This window comes from Haematobia irritans, chromosome 1 (assembly GCF_050003625.1).
Source record: "Haematobia irritans isolate KBUSLIRL chromosome 1, ASM5000362v1, whole genome shotgun sequence".
Lineage (NCBI taxonomy): Eukaryota > Metazoa > Arthropoda > Insecta > Diptera > Muscidae > Haematobia > Haematobia irritans.
In genome coordinates, this window is record NC_134397.1 from 220,319,144 (window position 1) to 220,345,887 (window position 26,744).

General features: G+C 32.8%; 1 protein-coding gene across 2 annotated transcripts in view; it reads left to right on the top strand.

The window, feature by feature from the left end:
• Nucleotides 1-26,744, top strand: part of Cad89D (cadherin 89D) — a 78,788-nt gene that overhangs the window by 17,527 nt on the left and 34,517 nt on the right. For both annotated transcript variants that reach the window (XM_075292839.1, XM_075292838.1), the window contains exons 2-9: nucleotides 9,429-10,195; nucleotides 10,269-10,522; nucleotides 15,560-16,196; nucleotides 16,260-16,583; nucleotides 16,645-16,808; nucleotides 21,056-24,190; nucleotides 24,363-24,431; nucleotides 24,511-24,774. In XM_075292839.1, coding sequence (XP_075148954.1) covers nucleotides 9,429-10,195; nucleotides 10,269-10,522; nucleotides 15,560-16,196; nucleotides 16,260-16,583; nucleotides 16,645-16,808; nucleotides 21,056-24,190; nucleotides 24,363-24,431; nucleotides 24,511-24,774 — 5,614 coding nt within the window. The remainder of the gene's footprint in view (nucleotides 1-9,428; nucleotides 10,196-10,268; nucleotides 10,523-15,559; nucleotides 16,197-16,259; nucleotides 16,584-16,644; nucleotides 16,809-21,055; nucleotides 24,191-24,362; nucleotides 24,432-24,510; nucleotides 24,775-26,744) is intronic.

Sequence of the window (26,744 nt, forward strand, 5' to 3'; positions counted from 1 at the left end):
TGGGCGAAGCTCTGGCGTGTTGGGAGGGTTCTTGTCCTTGGGAACCACCTGCACGTTGTTGGCGGCGTACCACTCCATGGCCTTTTTACCGTAATGGCAAGATGCCAAATCCGGCCAAAACAGTACGGAACAACCGTGTTTCTTCAGGAAAGGCAGCAGATGTTTATTCAAAAACTCTTTCACGTAAATTTCTTGGTTGACAGTCCCGGAAGCTATGAAAATGCTGCTTTTCAAGCCACAGGTACAGATGGCTTGCCAAACCAGATATTTCTTTGCGAACTTTGACAGTTTTATGTGCTTGAAAATATCTGTTACCTTTCCCCTTCCTTTTGCCGTATAAAACTCCTGTCCCGGAAGCTGCTTGTAGTCCGCTTTGACATAGGTTTCGTCGTCCATTACCACGCACTCAAACTTCGTCAGCATCGTCGTGTACAGCCTCCGGGATCGCGCTTTGGCCGTCGTATTTTGTTTACCATCGCGATTTGCAGTCACTACCTTCTTGTAAGTCGATAGTCCGGCTAGTTTTTTGGCTCGATGCACGGTTGTAGACGAGACACCCAGCTTATTTGCGGCATCTCGGAGAGAGAGGTTAGGGTTTCGCTTGAAACTACCGGCAACTCTCTTTGTCGTCTCAGCGGCTTCCGGTTTTCGATTTCTCTCCGATCCAGACTTCCTGGCTGTCGACAAACGTTCCCCAAACACTTAAATTACATTTTTAACGGTTGAATTGGCAACTTTTAGCGATTTTGTCAGCTTTGCGTGCGAGTAGCTCGGATTTTCGCGATGCGCGAGCAAACTTTTGATACGCTGCTTTTCTTGCTTGGACGGCATTTTGACAACTGTTACAAACGGAGTGACAATCTTATTAAACCCCCCTCACCATTCTATGGTGCACGAACGAGAAAGACTGTTTTTCATATGTTTGGGTGCAAAAATAATATGTTTGGAACTCAAATTTTTTAAAACAATATTTTGAAGTGCAAGCATATAATGTTCATAAACTAACATAACATGTTTGGGGCATATATGTTAATATCTTAGAACATATTATGTTTGGGACATTAAATGTTTCTTAATATAATATGCTTAGATGCTAACATATATTAATTTGGAAATAGCCTATAGACAGATATGTGTTTAGAAAGAGAGACCTAGAGAGTATGCTGCAAGTAAAATAATGCAAGTAACCAATTGGCGCCTTAAAAATATATCCACACAAAGAAAATTTCATTAAAATTTTTTAGTACCAATTATGCCCTAAGGTGAAACATAGTATATTTGAACAATACAAACAATATTTTGTTTGGACCAATCCTGAAAATATATATGCTTGGAGCAAAATGTGTTTGGGGTATATGTTACAAAAGCGATTTTTTGAGGGTATGGTGGTTATAAAAAGAGTGGCAAAAAAATGTGTCATAGTTTAAAAAAGGATTCAAAAAGGGTGGCATATTTTTGGAAAAAATAATTTAATAAGTTTTTTTTTTAATTTTTAAGTCTTGTGCTTATGAATTAAATCTAAACTAACCTAAAAATTATTTTATTTAAATTAAAACAGGTGAACCCTATTTATCAAATGTACACTCAAAAAAAGTTAACTCTCTATTTCACTAAAGCCAATTTAACTTTATTTTAGTTCATGGAATTATTATGTTATGTTTGGAGAAAGTTTTCTTTACTCTAATAATTTTTTGCGTACTTTAGTTAAATTAACTAAAACCGAGGAAAAAAAAGTTACACAAATGAAGCATAAAGATTAACTAAATTCGTGTCTTCCACAAAATAGTTCAGTATTTCTTTAAATTTGCAAATTTTGTCACTAAAGACATTCTTGCAATTTTGAACTCCAAATTTTTCCTTGAAACTACAATTTTTTCTTAAACAAGTGAAAAAACTTAAGTATGTATAATAAATTTTCTTGAATTTGTCGAAAAATATTTACTTATTTTAATGATATCGGCATGATGCCAGCGTTTGTAATACTGTTTAGTAAAACTTTTCTAAAAATCTTCAAAATTATCTAAAATTAACCGAAATTTTTCTTCCTGCTGGGTTCACTGTTTTTTCAGTGTAGAAAACTTTCTTTGGCTATTTTCAGCAGGACAAATTGCTGATAACATACGCATTGTTAATGGAATCCTTTATCAGAATTTACCCGAAATAGTACTCTAAAGAAAGTGGCACAACATATGAAAAAAGTGGCACAAAATATGAAAAAAGTGGCACAACATACCAAAAAAGTGATACGAAATTTTAAAAAGTATAAAATTTCGAGGCACAAATTTGTGGTCTCTTGAAGTAGAGAAAAAATTGCCACTAAAATAACACAAAGGCAATTTTGGTTTTGATACACTTAAAATTTTTACCAATCTCATCTTAGGAAAAATTATATGGTTTTTGGAGGAGACTAGAATTTAACTTTTTTAAATTGAATAAAAAAATATTTTTTATATTGAAAAGTATGGAATTTAGTGGCATGAAAAATTGTGGATTTTTGAAAAAGGAACAAATTTGCCACTAAAATATCACAACTGCATTTCTGACTTCGATACACTAAAAAATTTTACCAGAATTACTAAGATGAAATAATCCGAAAAATTTTATTGTATTCGGCGAAGACTGGAATTGAACTTTTTTAAATTGCTTAAAAAAATATATATTTTTACACAAAAAATGTATGGTTGTCGAAATTGGTTATACTTTTTGTCACCTTCCCTGTAAAACGAATATCTTATTAAATTGTTTTAAATTATGATTTCTAGCCTTATCCTAAAATTCGATTTTTTTTCCTTTAATTTCAAATTGCATATTTCGTGGTGAGAACTGCAACCTCACTCGTCGCTAATTAACTGAAGCTAATCAGTCAATTCGCTAAATTTTGATTCAGTGAAATCCAAGTTTATTTTCGCAATAATTCAAATGCGTTTTATAATGACCATGCTCACGTCAACAATTTACATTGCATTCCATCCCATATTAAAATGCGATTGTTGTTAGGTTTTTTTCTATTTCTCGGAAAGGGAAACTCTTTCACAAGATTTCAATGATATTTTTCCCTTTCCGATTGTGAAAATGCAGTGAAAACATTGTAAATATGGTGCAATTGCCATGTGGCATGCAGTAGGCTGATGCACTAAACAATCAGTCAAACTCTCAGTTATCGTGTGAAAAATCTTAGACAAAAATAATGGCATTCGTCGCACAATTTTCCATAGAGAAAAAAATGTAATTTTTGTGGAGCATTCAAATTCATAATGAAACCTTCAGTACTGCCAACAGCAACAGCGTCATCACAAAAACCATGACAACAGTGTTTGATTAATGCGAAGGAAAATGACATTAACAAAAAAATTAAAAACTTTCCTTTTAAAGGCTAGATGCACTGTGATTAGATTAGCTCTACCTCTTCTCTAGCTCATAAACTTGCAACCGAAACTATGCATTTTTAATGGCAATTTTAAGAGAAGCGAGCGAGGAAAAGCGAGCGGATGTAGTATCTTGGTAAACTTGAGTTTTCCTTAATGAATATTTCAACACCCCCAACAATCTCAGCCAAATATCTGAATGTACTTCGGCATCTGCTGCGATTGCATTTTTTATCATTTTTGTTTTACGAAACCTACTGACAAACCTAGCATCTATTTATTTATCCATCCACCCATATATCTTAGTTCCATCCATTCATTTTCAACTTCTTTAAAATATGCATGAATATATGTGCATGTTTCTTCATGATTGTCTTTTTTTTCTCTCAATTTTATTTTGTCTGTTGTCGTGACATGTCTAAGAAAAAAATTCCCACCCTCATGACATAATTAGTTCCAAAAGCTCTTAAGTGTTCCACAGTCACCTCCAATATATCCGTTGGTAAAAATGCAATTGCTACCAATGGTAGTTCTGGCTCTTTCACATGCATGCGAATAATATTTGACTAATTGCACTAATATGCAATATTCGAATCACTTAAACAGTAGCATTAGATTTTATTGATTTTGGAATTCAATAAATTTGTGGTTATTTATAGGAAGATTGGTCAATATGTATACCATAAATAAATGTGTAAAAAATTGAAAGTTGTTCTACCTCTTCACACTAGAAAACGTTTTTTTTTTTATCCACACACAAAAAATTATCACCAAAATTTTTTCAATTAAACATTTAACTGAATTTGGAAACGGATTCAATTAATATGTTAATTGATTTAATTAATTATTTAATCAAATCCGAATAAAAACCAATTAAAAAAATGATTGATATTTGTTACGTTTCCAATTAAAATATTAATTGATTCAATCAATTTGTTAATCAATTCGGAAATAATTTTCAATTACAAACGTGATTGAAATTTTTTCCGTTTCCAATTACACATGTGATTGATCCAATCACCTTTGTGATTGAAATTGAATAATTTTGAGCAATGGAAAGAGCGAAAAGAGAACAAGAGAATGGGTATTTATAAAAAAAATGTATGATGGAGAGATCAGTCTGTGGAAGTAACTCGTAACGAACGGTTGGGTTTTTGTTTTTCGCGTAAATTGAAAAACATGATTGGCGACATTCTGCCTGCTGCATTCAAAATGTGTGCATAAATATTTTGAACGCAACAACAAATCATAGCAAAGGGTTGAAATAAATAAAGTGTGCAACAACAAATGGCCACGTGGTAAACGTTTGAAAAATATATGACAGAACGCATTAGAAATTACCTGTGTTTGTGTTTTGTGGTATTGTAAAAATGGAAAACAATCTACGTTTATTGAAGGTAAGACATTGTGAAATGTGAATACCGTTTTCTATTGAAGCCTGTTTACATTAAAAAAAAGTAAAATAATATATTTTTTATTCATTTATTTTAGTGAGCAATTTTATTTCGTGAAATTGGTCAATCAATCAACTGCATCATTTTATCAAATATATAAGACTATAAGAATATGTTTGCAATCAAAAGGTGGGTACCATATTGATCTTTTAAAATTATAATTTTTTTCACTCCTAGTTTTCTTAAAACCAAGAGCGGTGTGGGTTTGTTGGTATGGGTCTTGAAGTTGCGAAGTAGCGTTGGCATTAGATCGAATTTTTGTTTTACCTGCCTTTTTCACTTTGAACCCAAGTAGATAGCAGTATATCTGATATATAAACTAATGAGCTGAATTATGTAACGGTAAAAAAGTTCTTTCTTTTGCATTTAAAAATATGAAAAATATCCAAGTATTTTCCATTTATATTTTTTCTATTACCAGAATTTGCAAAATATCATAAACATAATACCAAATATTTCATTGTTTTGCCATTATTTTTGTCTTTGATTGGTTCAAGTTTTAATAGACGATTTCAGTGTGTGGAAATTTTGGAAAGGAATTGTACTAAAATTAAATTACCGAGCTCCTTAATACACCTTTTTATGCTAGAAGACTACAACGGCAAAAGAAGATTATAAATCTGCAACCTGGAACTAAGAATTTAACTTGATATTCTATGCAGGTAAGTTTTAGCAAAATTAACTTTTAATTGAACAAAATTAAATTCGAATTATTCTGTTTACTTTCAGAAAAACTAATTTAGCTTACAGGTTGCTGATTTATTGGAAATCTAGGCGCATTTACATATCAGAAGGAACATGCTGACATGGTTATTATGATAAGGAAGATAATGATTTATATAGTCTATTTTTTTCACCCTATAGTTGTTATTGATAGTAATTGTATGTGTAAGTTATGTTAGAACAAAACACAAATGACAAGAACCAAATTTATTTGTCTATTGCATAATTCAAAAAATAATAAAATATTAAATATGTTTTATAAGAAACACATATTTTCTTTTATTTCAAATAAAACTAAATAAAACTATTTTATTTCAAATTAATTATTTAATTGAATGAATCAAATAGTTGATTAATTTTTGTCGCGAAATTAATTAAAATTTTAATTGATTCAATTAAAACTGTGATTGAATTTTATGTTAAAAATCAATCACGTTTTTAATTGATTCCGTTACAAAAGTCAATTAAATTTTTAATTGAAAATCGTGTTGGTTTTCAATCAAAATGGGTGATTGATACTATCATTTTCGTGATTGAAGACATTTCAATTAAAAAAATGATTGAATCCGCGATTTTCGTGATTGAAATCAAAAAAAAATTTTTTGTGCGCAAGGTAACAGGTTGGCTGATAAGTCCCCGTCTAACAAAGAAAAACGAATTTTTTTGTCAAAATTCGTTTTTATTATTCAACATAGTTCCCTTCCAGAGCGATACAACGATTATAACAACCTTCCAATTTTTTGATACCATTTTGGTAGAACTCCTTCGTTTTTGCCTAATAATAGGCCTCAGTTTCGGCGATCACCTCCTCATTGCAGCCAAATTGTTTCCCTGCGAGCATCCTTTGAGGTCTGAGAACAAGAAAAAGTCGCTGGGGGCCAGATCTGGAGAATACGGTGGGTGGGGAAGCAATGCGAAGCCCAATTCATGAATTTTTGTCATCGTTCTCAATGACTAGTGGCATGGTGCGTTGTCTTGTTGGAACAACACTTTTTTCTACTTCATATGGGGCCGTTTTGCCGCGATTTCGACCTTCAAACGCTCCAATAACGCCATATAATAGTCACTGCTGATGGTTTTTCCCTTCTCAAGATAATCGATAAAAATTATTCCATGCGCATCCCAAAAACAGAGGCCATTACTTTGCCAGCGGACTTTTGAGTCATTCCACGCTTCGGAGACGGTTCACCGGTCGCTGTCCACTCAGCCGACTGTCGATTGGACTCAGGAGTGTAGTGATGGAGCCATGTTTCATCCACTGGCACATATCGACGCAAAATCTCGGGTGTATTACGAGTTAACAGCTGCAAACACCGCTCAGAATCATCAACACGTTGTTGTTTTTGGTCAAATGTGAGCTCGCGCGGCACCCATTTTGCACAGAGCTTCCGTATATCCAAATATTGATGAATGATATGACCAACACGTTCCTTTGATATCTTTAAGTCCTCTGCTATCTCGATCAACTTCATTTTACGGTTATTCAAAATCATTTTGTGGATTTTTTTGATGTTTTCGTCGGTAACCACTTCTTTCGGGCGTCCACTTCGTTCACCGTCCTGCGTGCTCATTTCACCACGCTTGAATTTTGCATACCAATCAATTATTGTTGATTTCCCTGGGCAGAGTCCGGAAACTCATTATCAAGTCAAGTTTTTGCTTCTACCGTATTTTTTCCCTTCAGAAAACAGTATTTTATCAAAACACGAAATTCCTTTTTTCCATCGTTTTCACAATAACAAAAGTTGATTCACAAAAGACGCTCTATCTCACAAACTAATTGACTTACAGACGTCAAATTTTGACACGAATCATTTGAAGGTTGGTGCTATATAAAAATAATATGCATTTAATACTAGCGACGCCATCTATGTGTCAGACCGGGGACTTATCAGCCAACCTGTTATTAAAATATATTTTATCAGTGCAAGGCCGTAGCCAGGATTTTAATTCGGGGGGGGGGGGGGGGGGGGGGTTTCAACTTTAAAAAAAATATTCATATAATCTCATGTGTAGAAAATTTTATTTATGCAAAGTTATGTATACAATATTTTTATAATATTAAATTGAGCCAACGGGCTTTTTGGGCAGCAAATAAATCAATGACTTCTTCAGTCGGCACATTTATTCGACGATGAACCGACATTAATGCCAATCCATTGAGTCTACTCTCGTCAGTCGAATTTCTAAGATACGTCTTTAATCTCTTCATGGTTGAAAATGAACGTTCGGATGAGCACGTAGTAACTGCAGGGATGGAAAATGCAGTACTAAAGTACTTTTTTCAATACTTTTTAACCCCGGTCAATACCGTAGTACCCCCGCGAATGATTTAGTACCTTTTGTGTAGACATTTTTGAGTCGATATCAGATTTATAGTACAATAGCTTTGACAAAATATTTTAATATTTTGAGAAAGTCTTTATCAACCTTATTTGCTAATAGTCTTTTACAAATATTGCGAAACAGACATGTTCGTGTGGGAAGAAAATCTCGATTTTGTAAAAGATATAGTCAAAAACAGGATTTTATTGAACTTCAAGAATGTTTTAGTCGAAAAATGAATGCGATTCTATATTATCGATTTTTTATTTCGGTAGAAAATGTTGTCTAAATTCTATTTCTATATAGAATTTTTGCAAAATTTTATTTTTATAGATAATTTAGTCAAAATTTTATTTCAATTGAAAATTTTGTAAAAATGTTATTTCTATAGGAAATTTTTGCAAAACTTTATTTCTATAGAAAAAATTTTGCAAAATTTTTTTTCTATAGATTTTTTTTGCAAAATTTTATTTCCCTTCGTTTTGTTTTGCTATTGTTGGTTTTGTTCTTTAAGCATTGTTGTTGTTTTTTTATTGCAGCTTAAAACCATACATTGACTAAACTGCAAGTGTAGCTTAACCAACAGAGGAAAAGAATGTTTGTCAAATTTATTTGGGCAAAGCCCTATAGACTGCAAGATGGTTGGATGGACGCACGTTTCGGAATTACCACATTCCTCATCAGCATCCCCTACTTGCAGCAAAACTATCAACCAATTATAAGAATAAATTCAGGCAGTTCATTAAACCCAACAATAAACCACACTTGAACCTTCCGAAAAAAAAGGTTTTTGTATGATAGCCGGCTATAGAAAATTTTTGCAAAATCTTATTTATATAAAAATTTTTTTCAAAATTTTGTTTTCTTTAAAATTCAGTCTCTTGACAATAATCTTCCAGTGAAATTTTTGTTGAAATTTAGTAAAAATTACCTTTCCGCTCAAAAATACCTTTTTTGTACTTTCTTAAAAATTGTATTTTCCATCCCTGAGTTACTGGCAAAGTGACCAAAATTTTTAAAAGAATATGTACGTTTGGAAATATCTCTTTATTGCACTCTCCAAGAGCTTCCATCGCTGAATTAGGCAGGTTCTTTACGCAGGTTTTGCGCCATTTCATTTACACATGTGTGTTTGGCTGTTTCGTTGTTGTTGCTATGGCCAAACAAAGCGAGTCATGTTCACAAAAAGAACAACAAACACACATAAAAAGCAGAAATACATTTTCCAAAAATGAAATTTGTGGTGCGAGAACAAAAACAATTTATTTTTTTCGACCGTCGTTTGACGGGCTTTTCAACTAGTATTCTAGGATTTGTGCAAGTTTTATAGGTAAGCGTTTTCAACATAAAACCTTCAGCTTTCCTTCAACATCTTCGATAAGATTTTTCTATGTAGCAAAAAATATATATTTATTTATATAAAAATATTCATTCATTTCGGGGGGGGGGGGGGGTTTGATCCCCCTCACCCCCCCCTTAATACGGCCTTGTATCAGTGTATTGATTTCCAACGCATTCCTCTTTTTATTTAATTAAAAATTCCTCCTTTCTCATTTTCCAGCTCATCAAGGTTGTGCCTTTCACGATGGTGGTTCGACAGAAAGTGAAGGTGTCCGTTTCATACGTCTCCGCGAAGATGCCGAACTTGGAAAAGAGATACTTACGATAAAAGCCTATCCACGTTCAAAAATCACCCTGCAGTCACCCGACAATACGGGCGATCATAAATATTTTGCCATACATGATTATAATTTAACCTCAGTGATTGTGACATTGACACGATCACTGGAAGATCTCGTAGATCGAGATGTGCCAAGAAATTTACTAAAATTTCGCATAGTTTGTGCAGCTAAAAATGAGAAATTAGAAGAGGGAAGTTATCTGTCAGTGACAGTGTATATTGAAGATGTTAACGATAATAAACCGGAGTTTCTGAATACTCCGTACATAGTGGATATTAAAGAGAATACCCCACCGGGTACTATAGTCTTTGAGGGTATACAAGCCTTCGATCGAGACAAACCAAATACTCCAAATTCCGAAGTGCATTTTAGTATGTCTACTGTCCCAGAACAACTTTCCGCAGATGGTAGTCCATATTTTTCACTTAAATCTCCTCATCGTCCTTTGCTGATATTGAAAAAAGAATTGGATTTTGATAATGGAATACGTCTCTTCAAATTGCCATTATTTGCTTGGGATAGGGGTACGCCAGCAAATCAAGTTAATACCACCATTACCATTAATGTTCGAGATGTTGATGATTTACCACCGAAATTTACCGAAGGTGTCTATCGTACTAAGATTGATGAGTTCTATCCTATGACGGTAAGTAATTCGTAAAGTTCGTATGGGAATGACATATTGAAGGTGTGTTTTTTGTTTTCTTTTATATTTTCAGGGCATGCCTATTCGTGTTCCTTTGTATTTTAATCCACCTATTATGGCTTTTGATCAAGATTCCTTGAATGCTTCTTTAATCTACGATATAATATCAGGAAATGAACGCAAATTGTTTCGTGTCAATCCCAATAATGGCATAATGTATTTGCAAAAAGAAATCGATTTGGAAGAAGAAAGCCTACCGGGCAATACATTCGTCCTACAGATAGAGGCACGACAAAAGGATAATCCACTGAAAAAAGCTTTGGCCAGGTAAGTGCTCTAAATTAACTTCGTTGGATCCAAAGGGTTTAACATTCAAATGGGGTTTTCTCCAATTGTATTCTGACTGCTTGAGCGATATCATCGGCGTGAATCATTACTTTTACCCTTTTTTCTTCGGAGCAACAAATGGCTTGTTTTTCCAAAGTAAAAATGATTAAAACTTGGGGCATGACCCAGTTCATATACCTTAGGGTATCGGGTTGCCCTTAGGTTTATAAAATTCATTCCTTTGTTAGGTGTTCCCCTATCAACTTCTGTATATCTTGAGAATCATTCAAAAGTTGACAATTTATATATAATTGAACTTGGATGGACATCGATATATATGATGATTTATGATTTATATGGATGCTATATATAATAATGGACCGGATAAATTTATATAATTATGGATGGATAAATTTTTGCAGGGTTATTAAAGGTCATAGACTAACATCACGTACCAAATTACAACCAGATCGGATGAAATTGTATGAAATCCAAGAGGATGCGGAAGTCAAATCTGGGGATCGATGAAGACCATTTTAGGTATGGCATAACAGGTTGGCTGATAAGTCCCCGGTCTAACAAAGAAAAACATATTTTTTGTCAAAATTCGTTTTTATTATTCAACATAGTTCCCTTCAAGAGCGATACAACGATTATAACGACCTTCCAATTTTTTGATACCATTTTGGTAGTACTCCTTCGGTTTTGCCTCAAAATAGGCCTCAGTTTCGGCGATCACCTCTTCATTGCTGCCAAATTTTTTCACTGCGAGCATCCTTTTGAGGTCTGAGAACAAGAAAAAGTCGCTGGGGGTCAGATCTGGAGAATACGGTGTGTGGGGAAGCAATTCGAAGCCCAATTCATGAATTTTTGCCATTGTTCTAAATGACTTGTGGCACGGTGCGTTGTCTTGGTGGAACAACACTTTTTTCTTCTTCATATGGGGCCGTTTTGCCGCGATTTCGACCTTCAAACGCTCCAATAACGCCATATAATAGTCACTGTTGATGGTTTTTCCCTTCTCAAGATAATCGATAAAAATTATTCCATGCGCATCCCAAAAAACAGAGGCCATTACTTTGCCAGCAGACTTTTGAGTCTCTCCACGCTTCGGAGACGGTTCACCGGTCGCTAACCACTCAGCCGACTTTCGATTCGACTCAGGAGTGTGGTGATGGAGCCATGTTTCATCCACTGTTACATATCGACGCAAAAACTCGGGTGTATTACGAGTTAACAGCTGCAAACACCGCTCAGAATCATCAACTCGATGTTGTTTTTGGTCAAATGTGAGCTCGCGCGGCACCCATTTTGCACAAAGCTTCCTGTATAAAGTTATAGACCGATATGGACCAATTTTTGCGTGGTTGCTAGAGAGCATATAAAGACATCACGTATCAAAATTCAACCGAATCGAATGAAATTTGCTCTCCCAAGAGACTTCGGAATTCAAAACTGGTGTTTGATTTATATGGGGATTTTCAAGTCGATGGCTTATTTCCTTCGAAAGTTAGCGTGACTGCAACAGACGAACAGCCGAATGCACGGACATTACTAGATCGACTAAGAATTTCACCACGGACCGGACGCTGAGTCGATCTAGCCATGTCCATCTTTCCGTCCGTCTATTTGCGAACACATTATTGTAATCAAATTCTAGGTCGCAGTTATAGTCTATTGACTTCAAATTTGGATCAAGTATATATATGAAATCAGAATAGAACCCTTTTGGAGAAATTTGGGAGAAATCGGCTCAGACTTAGATATAGCTTCCATAGCGCACTTATAACAGGTTCGCTGATAAGTCCCCGGTCTGACACATAGATGGCGTCGCTAGTATTAAATGCATATTATTTTTATATAGTACCAACCTTCAAATGATTTGACCAAAACCAACAACGTGTTGATTCTGAGTGGTGTTTGCAGCTGTTAACTCGTAATACACCCGAGTTTTTCCGTGGATATATGACAATGGATGAAACCTGGCTCCATCACTACACTCTTGAGTCCAGTCGGCTGAGTGGACAGCGACCGGTGAACCGTCTCCGAAGCATGGAAAGACTCAAAAGTCCGCTGGCAAAGTAATGGCCTCTGTTTTTTGGGATGTGCATGGAATAATTTTTATCGATTATCTTGAGAAAGGAAAAACCATCAACAGTGACTATTATATGGCGTTATTGGAGCGTTTGAAGGTCGAAATCGCGCCGAATCGGCGCCATATTAAGAAGAAAAAAGTGTTGTTCCACCAAGATAACGCACCGTGCCACAAGTCATTGAGAACGATGGCAAAAATTCATGAATTGGGCTTCGAATTGCTTCCCCAACCACCGTATTCTCCAGATCTGGCCCCCAGCGACTTTTTCTTGTTGTCAGACCTCAAAAGGATGCTCGCAGGGAAAAATTTGGCTGCAATGAAGAGGTGATCGCCGAAACTGAGGCCTATTTTGAGGCAAAACCGAATGAGTACTACTAAAATGGTATCAAAAAATTGGAAGGTCGTTATAATCGTTGTATCGCTCTTGAAGGGAACTATGTTGAATAATAAAAACGAATTTTGACAAAAAAATGTGTTTTTCTTTGGGAGTACAATTAGTAGTGTAGTCAAGTGTGCCAAATTTTATTGAAATCGGTTCAGATTTAGATATAGTTCCCATATATAGCTTTCGCCCGATTTACACTCATATGACCACAGATGCCAATTTTTAACTCCGATTTATATGAAATTTTGCACAGGGAGTAGAATTAGCATTGTAGCTATGCGTGACACATTTGATTGAAATCGTTTCAGATTTAGATATATCTCCCATATATAGCTTTCGCCCGATTTACACTCATATGACCACAGAGTCCAATTTTTAACTCCGATTTAGTTGAAATTTTGCACAGAGAGTAGAATTAGCATTGTAGCTATGCGTGCCAAATTTGGTTGAAATCGATTCAGATTTAGATATACCTCCCATATATAGCTTTCGCCCGATTTACATTCATATGACCACAGAGGCCAATTTTTTACTCCGATTTAATTGAAATTTTGCACAGGGAGTAGAATTGGCATTGTAGCTATGCGTGCCAAATTTCAGATTTAGATATAGCTCCCATATATATGTTTTTCTGATTTCGACAAAAATCGCCACTGCTCTGCCGAAAAATTGTAAAAATGACTCTACTTTTCCTAAACTTCTAATACATATATATCGGGCGATAAATCATAAATAAACTTTTGCGAAGTTTCCTTAAAATTGCTTCAGATTTAAATGTTTCCCATAGTTTTTTACTAACATTGTGTTCCCCCCTAGTGCATTAGCCGACTTAAATTTTGAGTCTATAGATTTTGTAGAAGTCTATCAAATTTTGTCCAGATCGAGTGATATTTAAATGTATGTATTTGGGATAGCACCTTTATATATAGCACCCAACACATTTGACGGATGTGATACGGTATTGAAAATTTAGATCTATAAAGTGGTGCAGGGTATAATATAGTCGGCCCCGCCCGACTTTAGACTTTCCTTACTTGTTATTTCTATGTACAATCAACATTTTAACAATATGTGCAAAATTTGATCAAAATCGGTTCAGAATTCAAAATAGCCCCCATATATAGGATTTTCACTTCAAATAAAACCTTTTAAATTTCAATTAAAATCTGTTTTTAAATAAAATGAACATTTTTTTTTAAATCAAACGAAACCTTTTACAAATCAAATGAAAGCTTTTTCATTCCAAATTAAACGTTTTTCAAACCAAAAGAGTCTTTCGTAATTTTTAATAAAATTTTTACCAAAATTTGGATCGTTGTTTAAGAAAATCTAAAATTTTTAGTATTTTGTGTCCGCTTATACGAGTATGAATGTGATATCTATTTCTGCAAAATGAGCACAATTTCGTAAAAAAAAATTACGTGCATGTAGAACGCAACATTTTTACTTATAATCGACCTCAAAGACTTATAAACGACCTCAAAGAAACAACTCAAAATTTATTCATTAGAAAGAATTCGTTTGATTTGAAAAAGGTTTCATTTGATTTGAAAACAGATTTTGAAATTGAAATTTAAAAGGTTTCATTTGAAGTGAAAATCCTATATATGGAGACTATTTTTTTAATGTGAACCGATTTTTACCAAATTTTGCTTATATTGTTAAAATGTTGATTGTACACAGAAACAAAAAAAAATATTTTTTGTCTGCAATCACGAAATTAATTGGTCCAATTACTTTGTGATTGAAATATCCTCACACAAAAAAATTTCACGAAAAGTTTTCCAATTAAAATTTTAATTGAGTTTTAAAAAATATTCAATTAAAAATTTAATTGGTTTAACTAATTTTTTAATTGAAACAAAAATCAATCACAAAAATAATAGTATCAATTAATTTTTTAATTGGATCAATTAACTTTTTAATTGACCTTCAATTATTTTTTTTAATTGATACTATCATTTCTGTGATTGAAGACATTTCAATTAAAAATTAATTGGATCAATTAATTTCGTGATTGAATCAGGAATTTTTTTTTGTGTGTTCAATCACAGAACTGATAGTAGCAATCACCAAAGTCAATTAAAAAAAATTATTTGATACAATTAATTTTTGTGATTGATTTTTGTTTCAATTAAAAATACTTTTTTTCAATTTGCATACGAATTGTTTTAAGTCTAGTCCATCGCTCACATATTTTATTTCCTTCGAAGCGATTCACAAGGTCCTGAAACTTCGAGGGCCCAAAGTGACCTCAAACAAACTTTGATCTAGATTTAGTTATAATTTCCTTCGCAGTAGATGACCTTTGTTACTCTATATTATAGACAATATATGGTTCATCCGTCAGAAAATATATGTACTTTCAACGTCTCCTTAATGGACTTTGTCCAACGACCCTCCCTAAGACCAAGATTTTTTTTTGTGTCGAGATACCCACTCGAAAGTATATCCCCTAAAGAGAAAATATCTTCTTGAAAGATTTACTAACATAATTTGTAAAAAAAAACTATACTTCCCAATCGTATTATATTGCAAAATTTTCCCCTATTTATAGAATCGAAGTGGAAATTTTAGATCTCAATGACAATGTACCAGAATTTGAAGCTGATTTCTATAACATCTCGATTGTGGAAAATCTACCCACAGGGTTCAGTGTTCTCCAAGTAAATGCTGTCGATAGAGATCAAGGTGAAAATGCCGAATTCCTATACAACCTCAAAGAGCATGCCGATGCCAAAGGTGCCTTCTCAATAGATTCCCGTTCGGGATGGATAACTGTACGTGATGATCGCTTCCTGGATCGTGAAAAACGTAAATCCATACATTTGGAAGTCGAAGCTTTAGAACGAATGCCCTCATACATGGATGATGTAAATATAAAGAAACCAAAACCGAATTCAGTTCAAGTGGAAATTACGCTTCTGGATCAAAATGATAATACACCGAAATTTGAACATGGAAATTTGTATGAGTTCAAAGTACCCCTTACAGCCCCCGTGGGTTATGCTGTAGGTCAAGTTTTGGCTTTGGATCCAGACGAGGGACCCAATGGTATGCTGATCTACGATATGCAGAGACCAAAGAAAAGTGGTTACATACCATTTCGATTGGATAATAAAAATGGAACGATATATGTATCGGGACCATTGAGAAGGGGACGCATAGCAGTTTTTGTGGAGGCCAGTGATCAGGTGAGAATACTTCTGCAATTATTATGAGGCAAGTGTTTGCATAACCTTTTTCCCTACTTGCAGCCTCTTAATCCTTCAGAACGCCGTTTCTCCTTGGCCGTTATAACAATTGAAGTATATTCAACTTTAGACGATCAATCTATTGATTTTATTGGTGCCCCGTATGAATTTTGGATTGGTTCTAATGCTCCCTTGGGTACTTCGGTGGGTCAAGTGAGAACTACTTTGATTTATGAAGGTGAAGATGACATAATGTATGATCTTTTGCATACCTATTCGGAGGGTGTACCTTTTGCCATTGAAGAGAGATCAGGCATTATAACAGTTATAAGGGAATTGCAAGAATTCAAACGGAAAATTTATCATTTTGAAGCAGTGGCTAATTATGTAAGTTGCAATTCTTACTCTGTTCAATGGAATGAAGTCTAAATTTTTGGTTTCATTTTAGCTTTTTGCCAATGCAACTCAACCTTTGATAATGGCTCGCAGTTCCCAGCCTTTGACTACAGTACCAGCTCCTGATTTAACTGATGAAGGTGTTCTTATAACCAATGTGACTATTCATGTTATATCGAAACCGGAAAATCAAGTACCATTGCGACCAGTTATAGAGTAAGTAGAAAAACAATTCTTTTCATAATTTCTTTTGTCTATGATGAGGTCAAAAATCATATGTCATCCCAGTTTTGACTAAACATCGAAAAGTTTCTCAGCGGCGGATTATCCTCTCTTAGTAATGCTAGTGACATTTCTGAGTGTTCGGGCAGCACTCATTGAGAAGAGAGAAGTTCATCATTTCTAGTATCACAATGAACAAAGTGAACCCAATCCCTAACCGCAACACTAATAGAAAAAAATATTTTCCAAAATCGTGAACGGACGGTAACAAAATTAAACTGAAACGTTCACGAAAAATCAAAACGGAATGTTCACGGTTTCATCCGCGACCTTCCTAAGAAGCACTGAATATGGAGAGTTATGGCGTTTTCTTTTCTTGTAAAATATACGCACTTTTTTTGCATTTTGCCCGTAAAATGTACTTTTTAGGTTCTTTTCTAAAAAAAAACAGGCAAAAGTGCGAAAAGGCTTCGAATTCTGTTGTGAAAATAGCACCACACATAGAGGTAAATTACGTGCATTTTCAGCACTGCCAACAAATGAGAGTGCTGAGATTGCTCTGTTTCCTTCTTTGAATTCTTTTCTGCCCGCTGAAATGATAGCATTTTTTTAGGTTGCTGGTAACATTTTAAACTTTCTTTGGACATAAAATTTTTAAAAAAAATTTATTTAAAAATAAAATTTTCTATAAAAATAAAATTTTGACAAAATTTTCTATAGAAATAAAATATCGACAAAATTTCTATAGCAATAAAACTTTGACAAAATGTTCTATAGTAAAAACATTTCTTACAAAATTTTCTATAGAAATAAAATTTTGGCAAATTTTTCTATAGAAATAAAATTTTGGCAAAATTTTCTATAGAAATAAAATTTTGGAAAAATATTCTATAAAAATTCTTTGGAAATAAAATTTTGACAAAATTTTCTATAGAAATGAAATTTTGGAAAAATTTTCTATAAAAATTCGTTGGACATAAAGGTTTGACAAAATTTTCTTTGAAATAAAATTTGGACAATATTTTTTATAGAAATAAAATTTCTGATAATTGATTGATATTTTTGCTGCAAGTAGAGGATGCTGATGAAGAATGTGGGCTTTGCCCAAATAACATAAATTTGACCAACATTCTTTTCCTCTGTTGGTTAAGCTACTCTTCACTGTGGTATGACAATGGACTGAATAGTCTAAGTGAGCCTGATAACAAAATTAAACTGAAACGTTCACGAAACATCATCCGCGACGTTCCTAAGAAGCACTGAATATGGAGAGTTATGGCGTTTTCTTTTTTTGTAAAATATGCGCACTTTTTTTGCATTTTGCTCGTAAAATGTACTTTTTAGGTTCTTTTCTAAAAAAAAAACAGGCAAAAGTGCGAAAAGGCTTCGAATTCTGTTGTGAAAATAGCACCACACATAGAGGCAAATTACGTGCATTATCAGCACTGCCAACAAATGAGAGTGCTGAGATTGCTCTGTTTCCTTCTTTGAATTCTTTTCTGCCCGCTGAAATGATAGCATTTTTTAGGTTGCTGGTAACATTTTAAACTTTCTTTGGACATGAAATTTTTAAAAAATTTTATTAAAAAATAAAATTTTCTATAAAAATAAAATTTTCACAAAATATTCTATAAAATAAAATTTTGACAAAATTTTCTATAGAAATAAAATATCGACAAAATTTATATAGCAATAAAACTTTGACAAAATTTTCTAAAGTAAAAACATTTCTTACAAAATTTTCTATAGAAATAAAATTTTGGCAAAATTTTCTATAGAAATAAAATTATGGCAAAATTTTCTATAGAAATAAAATTTTGGCAAAATATTCTATAAAAATTCTTTGGAAATAAAATTTTGACAAAATTTTCTCTACAAATAAAATTTTGACAAAATTTTCTATACAAATAAAATTTTGACAAAATTTTCTATAAAAATTCGTTGGACATAAAAGTTTGACAAAATTTTCTTTAAAATAAAATTTGGACAATATATTTTATAGAAATAAAATTTCTGATAATTGGTTGATAGTTTTGATGCAAGTAGAGGATGCTGAGGAAGAATGTAGTAATTCCAAAACGTGCTTCCATCCAACCATCTTGCAGTCTATAGGCTTTGCCCAAATAAATTTGACCAACATTCTTTTTCTCTGTTGGTTAAGCTACTCTTGTAGTTTAGTCAACACAATGGTTTTAAAGCTGAGGTCAAAACAACAAATAAACATTTGTTAACAATTCTTTAGAAATAACATTTTGACAATATTTTTTATAGAAATAAAATTTTGACAAAAATAACAATAAAATTTTGAAAAAAATTTTCTTTCGATATAAAATTGTGGCAAAATTTTTTATATAAATAAAATTTGGCAAAATTTTCTATAGAAATAACTCTTTGACAAAATTTTCTATAGTAAAAACATTTCTTACAAAATTTTCTATAGAAATAAAATTTTTGGCAAAATATTCTATAAAAATTCTTTGGAAATAAAATTTTGACAAAATTTTCTATAGAAATAAAATTTTGACAAAATCTAAGAAATAAAATTTTGACAAAATTTTCTAAAGAAAAATTGTGACAACATTTTCTATAGAAATAAAATTTTAACAAAATTTTTTATAGAAATAAAATAAAGACAATATTTTCTATGGAAATAAAATTTTGACAAAATTTTCGAATGAAATAAAATTTTGACAAAATTTTCTATAGAAATAAAATTTCGACAAAATTTTCTATGGAAATAAAATTTTTACAAAATTGCCTATGGAAATAAAATTAAGACAATATTTTCTATATAAATAAATTTTTCGTGTTTTTTATTGTTGGTTTGTACTTCAATCATGTTGTTGTTTTAATCTCAGCTTTAAAACTTTTGTGTTGACTAGACTACAAGAGTAGCTTAACCAACAGAGAAACAGAATGTTTGTCAAAATTATTTTGGGTTTAGTGAACTGCCTGAATTTATTCTGATAATTGGTTGATAGTTTTGCTGCAAGTAGAGGATGCTGATGAAGAATGTGGTAATTCCAACACGTGCTACCATCCAACCATCTTGCAGTCTATAGGGCTTTGCCCAAATATGGTTTTAAAGCTGAGGTCAAAACAACAAATAAAATTTTGGCAAAAATTCTATAGAAATAACATTTTGACAATATTTTCCATTTTGAAAAAATTTTCTGTAGAAATAAAATTTTTGACAAAAATAGCAATAAAATTTTGAAAAAAAGCTCTTTCGATATAAAATTGTGGCAACAATTTTCATAGAAATAAAATTTGGCAAAATTTTCTATAGAAATAACACTTTGACAAAATTTTCTATAGTAAAAACATTTCTTACAAAATTTTCTATAGAAATAGAATTTTGGCAAAATTTTCTATAGAAATAAAATTTTGGCAAAATTTTCTTTAGAAAAACAATTTTGGCAAAACTTCTATAGATATAAAATTTTGGCAAAATATTCTATAAAAATTCTTTGGAAATAAAATTTGGCAAAATTTTCGATACAAATAAAATGTTGACAAAATTTTCTATACAAATAAAAATTTGACAAAAATTTCTATAGAAATAAAATTTTGGAAAAATTTTCTATAAAAATTCGTTGGATATAAAGGTTTGACAAAATTTTCTTTGAAATAAAATTTGGACAACATTTTTTATAGAAATAAAATTTTGACAAAATTGTTTATAGAAATAAAATTTTGACAAAATCTAAGAAATAAAATTTTGACAAAATTTTTTATAGGAATAAAATTGTGACAACATTTTCTATAGAAATACAATTTTGATAAAATTTTCTATAGAAATAAAATTTTAACAAAATGTTTATAGAAATAAAATTAAGACAATATTTTCTATGGAAATAAAATTTTGACAAAATTTTCGAATGAAATAAAATTTTGACAAAATTTTCTATGGAAATAAATTATTGACAAAACTTGCTCTGGAAATAAAATTTTCTATAGAAATAACTCTTTGACAAAATTTTCTAAAGAAATAAAACTTAGACAATATTTTCTATGGAAATAAATTTTTGACAAAACTTGCTCTGGACAAGTTTTAACAAAATTTTTTTATGGAAATAAAGTTTTAACAAATTTTTTATGGAAATAAAATTTTGATAAAATTTTTATGGAAATAAAATTTTGACAAAATTTTCTGTAGAAATAAAATTTTTAAGCCTACCTATCTTACTACACTACTTTAATGAAAATTTTAAAATCCATTCCGATTTTCCCTTTTTCAGAGAAATCAACATGAACATCATTAAATTTCATATCGAAGAGAATATAGTTGGAGGCATTATTGGTCAACTGTTGTATAAGAATGGCATAAATATTGTAAACAATGATTTGGAATCTTTTCGTAGTTTAACAGCAGCCCCAGAGGGAAATGTCACATTAAATTCGCGATTTCGTAGTAAAACTACACGTCGGCAAACTAGAAAACGTCTGCCGCGACGTCTGGCCCAAGAGAATAATATAAAATTACGTTATATTATAGCCAATCAGCAGGAGGTGATCAATAAAATCACCATAACCGAAGATGGCACACTACTAACATTGACCGGCTTGGATCGAGAACTCAAAGATACCTACGATCTAACAGTAATTGTGGAATATACGACGGGATTAGTAAGTGGTGCCGGTATCTATCAGGTGGAAATTAAAGTTGATGATGTGAATGATAATGCTCCGGATTTTAATGATCTGAATTACATGGGCCTTATCAAGGAGAATAGTGCCAAAGGTCTTGAGGTGGCCCTGCATAAACCCATAGTGATAACCGATAAAGATTTGGGTAAAAATGCCGAATTCAAGGTAGTCTTGCAGGGAGACTATAGTGATTTATTTGATATTACGTGGGTGGAACAAGAAAATGCCTCAGTGCTTAATAGTCTACCACGAAAACCGGAATTATTTAATGTTTTCAATCTCTCGGATCAATGGAATGATGATTTGAAATTTTTAGAAATGCAAGCTGATTTGAAGCCGTTCAACTTACGTATGCACAACCAGCCCTTCTTTAAGGTATCCTATTCGGGATCGAGACCATTGGATCGTGAGAAAGATCAAATTTATAATTTGAAAATAGTTGCCATAGATTCGGGAGGTTTGAGTTCGTATGCCAACCTGAATATTCTGATAGCTGATGTCAATGATAACGCCCCGATATTTGAACGGATTTCTGTCTTCAAGGACTCAAGAGTTGAGATCAGGGAATATACCACAGATATGGAAATTTATTTTGTGGAATCTTCTATGAATATAATGCCCAATATGGCTGCATTGACAAGTAATGTAGTGGTACCGCCATATTTTATACCAGGCTCGCCGCGATTAAATCCCATAGAAGGCAATTTCAATGAAACCGCATCCTCAGCAGGAAGACCTCGTTCAAGGGCCAGAAGTAGAGGTAGACCACGCATAGCCCGAGCTATGGGAGGTTTAAGCAAATGTCCACTCTTTGCTGTCTATGAAGACACGCCCATAACAAAGAAAATTCTACAAATCACAGCTTCCGATGAGGATTATGGCCGCAATGCTCAGATACAATATGACATAGTTTCGGAAAATGTGGAAAGATTATATGCAGCTGGAACTCAGCTACCCAGTAAAGTGAATCAATATAAATATTTTGCTATAGATAAAATAACGGGAGATGTTATGGTCAACTATCCCCTAAGTGCCAATATTGAGGTACAGCTGAATATCACCGCCACAGATATTGACAACCTTAAGGATTCCACGTGCCTAAGATTCACTGTGATCGATGTGAATAATCATGCTCCTGTCTTTAAAAAGAGTTGGTATAGTTTTGATACAGCAGAAGGAGATTATAAAGATTCGGTATTGGGTCAAGTTCTGGCAGTGGATTTGGATTTTGGTGAGAACTCAAATGTTTCCTATGCTCTCAGTGACTCGGAGTTACCATTTAAAATTAAGCCTCTTTCGGGTGTAATAAAAATCACTGGATCTCTGGATAGAGAACTGCGAGATATGTATACCTTTCATGTCATAGCCTATGATAATGCTGATCCATTATATCGTCTTTCCTCTTCGGTAGAAGTGGAGGTTAATGTTCTGGATATCAATGATAATAAACCAGAATTTATAGGCTACGATGATTTGGTGAAGGCCGACCTCTATATAGCCGACATTCCCGATAGAACACTGAAGCTGCCTCTCTATAAGGCCTTCTTGGATCGTAATACAAAAATTGGATCCTTTGTTAAACAGGTCAATGCCTTGGATAAAGATTATCTGGGGAATGGTAATGGTTTGGTCTTATATTCGCTACAGCATCATGACAATCAACTACTCTTCAACATAGACTCCAGAGAAGGTGTCATAACAACCATTTCGAATTTTCGAGGCTACAATGATTACGGTCACCTCAATGTTACTGTTATAGCTTCAGATTTGGGAAGTCCTTCTTTATCGTCCACAGCTATTGTTCTGATAAATCTGCAAGGACAAGTTATTGTGGAAACCACCACTACGCCCAAACCTGAAGACCCATTGGCATCGAGCAACACTTCCATATTCCAACATCAATACTATGAAATACAAATCCCCGAAAATAATGAATCTCCCAGCGAACTTCTGAAGCTGAATTTCACCAAGAATTTTAATCCAGAAACTCTCAAATGGTCTCTCTGGGTGGAGGAGGGTCAAGATCCTTTAGAAGATGCTTATCCTCCTTTTGAATTTGATCCCAAACTAGCTACCCTTTACGCTTTGAAGTCGTTTGATCGTGAACATGAAGAACGTTATCAAATTCGTCTAAGAGGTGATAAGCCCAATCGGGAAGCTCGTACCTATGCCCGGTTAGCCTATCCTGTTGTCGATGAACGCCTAGAGGGGTTGGAAAATAATGAATGTCGCATTGTTATAAAAATTCTCGATGAAAATGATAATGCTCCGATTTTCAAAACTGCTGGTCAACCTATTATAGCTGTTGTTCCAAGATCAGCAAATTTTGGTTATCCCATTACCCGTGTGGAGGCAACGGATCCCGATTTCGGTCTAAATGCCGAGATACGTTATCGCCTATTGAATGACCATTCACGTTTATTTGCCATTGATGAGGTCAGTGGTAAGATTCGTCTCATCAGCAACATTGAATCCACTACAGATCGTGTATATGGTTTCGATGTCAAGGCCATGGATCGAGCTGGAGCCGATGATGGACGTAGTAATATCGTTAATGTCTTTGTTTATGTCATCGATGAGAAGAAACAGGTGCGTGTTGTGGTGGCTGGTAAACCCATAGATGTTGAGAAGAAAATCGATGCCTTAATGTTGGCTTTGAGTGATGCCATTGGTATGGAGGTGCGTGTCCGTCTTTTGGAACCCCATGTTGGAGGAAAGGAACCAGCGTAAGTATTTTTTATTTATTGATTTCAATTGGCTTGATTCCCAATGCCGTCTTTGCTATTGCATACCATTCCAATGGGACATTACTTTTATTTGGGCGGTTATTTAAAGCAATCACTAAAACCATACACTTGGACAAAATCGTAGTAATTTTCCTTGTCATTTTCATTTCAGTACCGATGCATACATATATGCCGTAGATCACCGAACAAATGCTGTCGTCGAAATGGAACAATTACAAGAGTGAGTTTATATCTTAACCCCCTCCCCAAAAACGACATCATATCTTACAAAATAATTTCCTTCATTATTCCTTCCACAGATCATTGGCTACCATACAATTGGATACACTGCAATTGCATCAACAACAACAGCTGCAACAAAATGCCCAAAATGGTTATTGGGACATTACCAAAACAATGCCTCGGATAATTGAATTGGCCGAATTGGGTCAAGTACCACACAAATCAACGCATAGTGCAAACTTTTGGGGAAGTTTGGAAATTGTGGCCATAGTTTTAGTGTCATTTTGTGGTGTTGGATCAGTGCTGACAGCCCTATGTTTCATGTGTATGCGGCAGAAACGGTAAATGAAAGAGAGAGCAGGAGAAGATGAAAATTTATGATATATATTTTTTGAAAGTAGATCTAGTTCATAAGATTTTTTTGTACACCTATCATAGTGACCAGAAGAGACTGAAAGGATTTTTTTTATTCCTTGGAGGAGAAAAAGAGTTCATTATTTTAAAATACACATGTGTATATGAGTCATTCCATGTTAAGTGATGCTACAATATATACCGAGATATAGATAATGATTTGATCTAACGATATCCGTCAGTCCTACTTTTTTCATTACTAAGGGATTTCATTTAACATTTTTAACAAATATTTCTTAGTACAGTTGGTTAATGTTAGAGCTCGACCGAAGCATCGGCTTCGGCATTCAGTCAAAAATCGATTATCGGCCTTCGGCGCCAAGAGGCCGATTAACCGAAGACGAAGCTTTTTGAATAATTTATTTGATATTGAATTGTCCAAGTGTTGAATTTGTCTCAGTCAAAACACCCGGTACAAATAAAACGTAAAAAAAATTATAAAAATCCTTTTTTGTCATTATAATATCAAACTACTGGACTGAATCACCTTTTATTGTTGTATTTATGCATTTGTAGAAAAAAGCTTATAATATTGAACTAAAACTCAACAAATTTCTTCAATTATAAATTTGAGGAAAATAATCAGCTTCGGCCAATTATTGCTTTTTTGCCGAACATCGGCTTCGGCCAAAAAAACCCGCTTCGTTCGAGCTCTAGTTAATGTAGCCAATTTATAGAGCCCACATAAAGAGTTTTATTTTCTGAGGAACGAAATTTTAAACGAACAATTTTTGTTTTTTTTTTGGCACAAAAACTTTCTTTGAAAACAAGTAAAAAAGATAATCGTTGCAACGCTTGTCATAAAATACGATTTACTTGATTTTAAAGAAAATACTTTGTACCAAAACAGAAATTCACTTGTTTAAAATTTCGTTCCAGAGGATTTTTTTTTTGTGTGTAAAGCCATCTTCATTGGTTATTTCCTGGTCGTCTTGAAAGCAAAAATTAATACAATTTTCTTGACACTGGGCAGAGGAATAAGTCATTTGCAGAAAGGTGTGTCTTTCAACAAAGAAACATACTTTCCCCCTGAACGAAATTGTAGGCAAACGAAATTATATTTTTATATAATTTTTTTTCTATAGATAATTTTGTGAAAATTTTATTTCTATAGATTTTTTTTTTCAAAATTTTATTTCTAGAGAAAATTTTGTCTCATTTTTATTTCTATAGAATATTTTTTCCAATTTTTGTTTTCTATAGAAAATTGTGTCTCATTTTTATTTCTATAGAATATTTTGTCAAAATGTTATTTCTATAGAAATTTTCTTCAAATTTTCATGTCTATAGAAATTTTTTTTAATATTTTATTTCTATAACAAATTTTGTCACAACTTTATTTTTATAGAAATTTTTGTCAACATTTTATTTCTATACAAAAGTTGATCAAAATTTTTATTTCTACAGCAATTTTTGGCATAATTTTATATCTATAAAAATTTTTGTCAAAATTTTATTTCTATAGAACATTTTGTCAAAATTTTATTCCCATAGAAAATTTTTTCAAAATTTTATTGCCATAGAAAATTTTTTCAAAATTTTATTTCTATAGTTCTATAAAACATTTTGTCAAAATTTTATTTCTATAGAATATTTTATTATTTTATTTTTATAGAACATTTTTTGTCCAAAATTTTTTTTTCTATAGAAAATTGTGTCACATTTTTATTTCTATAGAATATTTTTGTAAAATTTTATTTCTATAGAAAATTTTTTCAAATTTTTATTTCTATAGAATATTTTGTCAAAATTTTATTTCTATAGAATATTTTGTCAAAATTTTATTTCTATAGAAAATTTTTTCAAATTTTCATTTCTATACAAAATTTTGTTAATATTTTATTTCTATAACAAATTTTGTCAAAACTTTATTTTTATAAAAATTTTTGTCAAAATT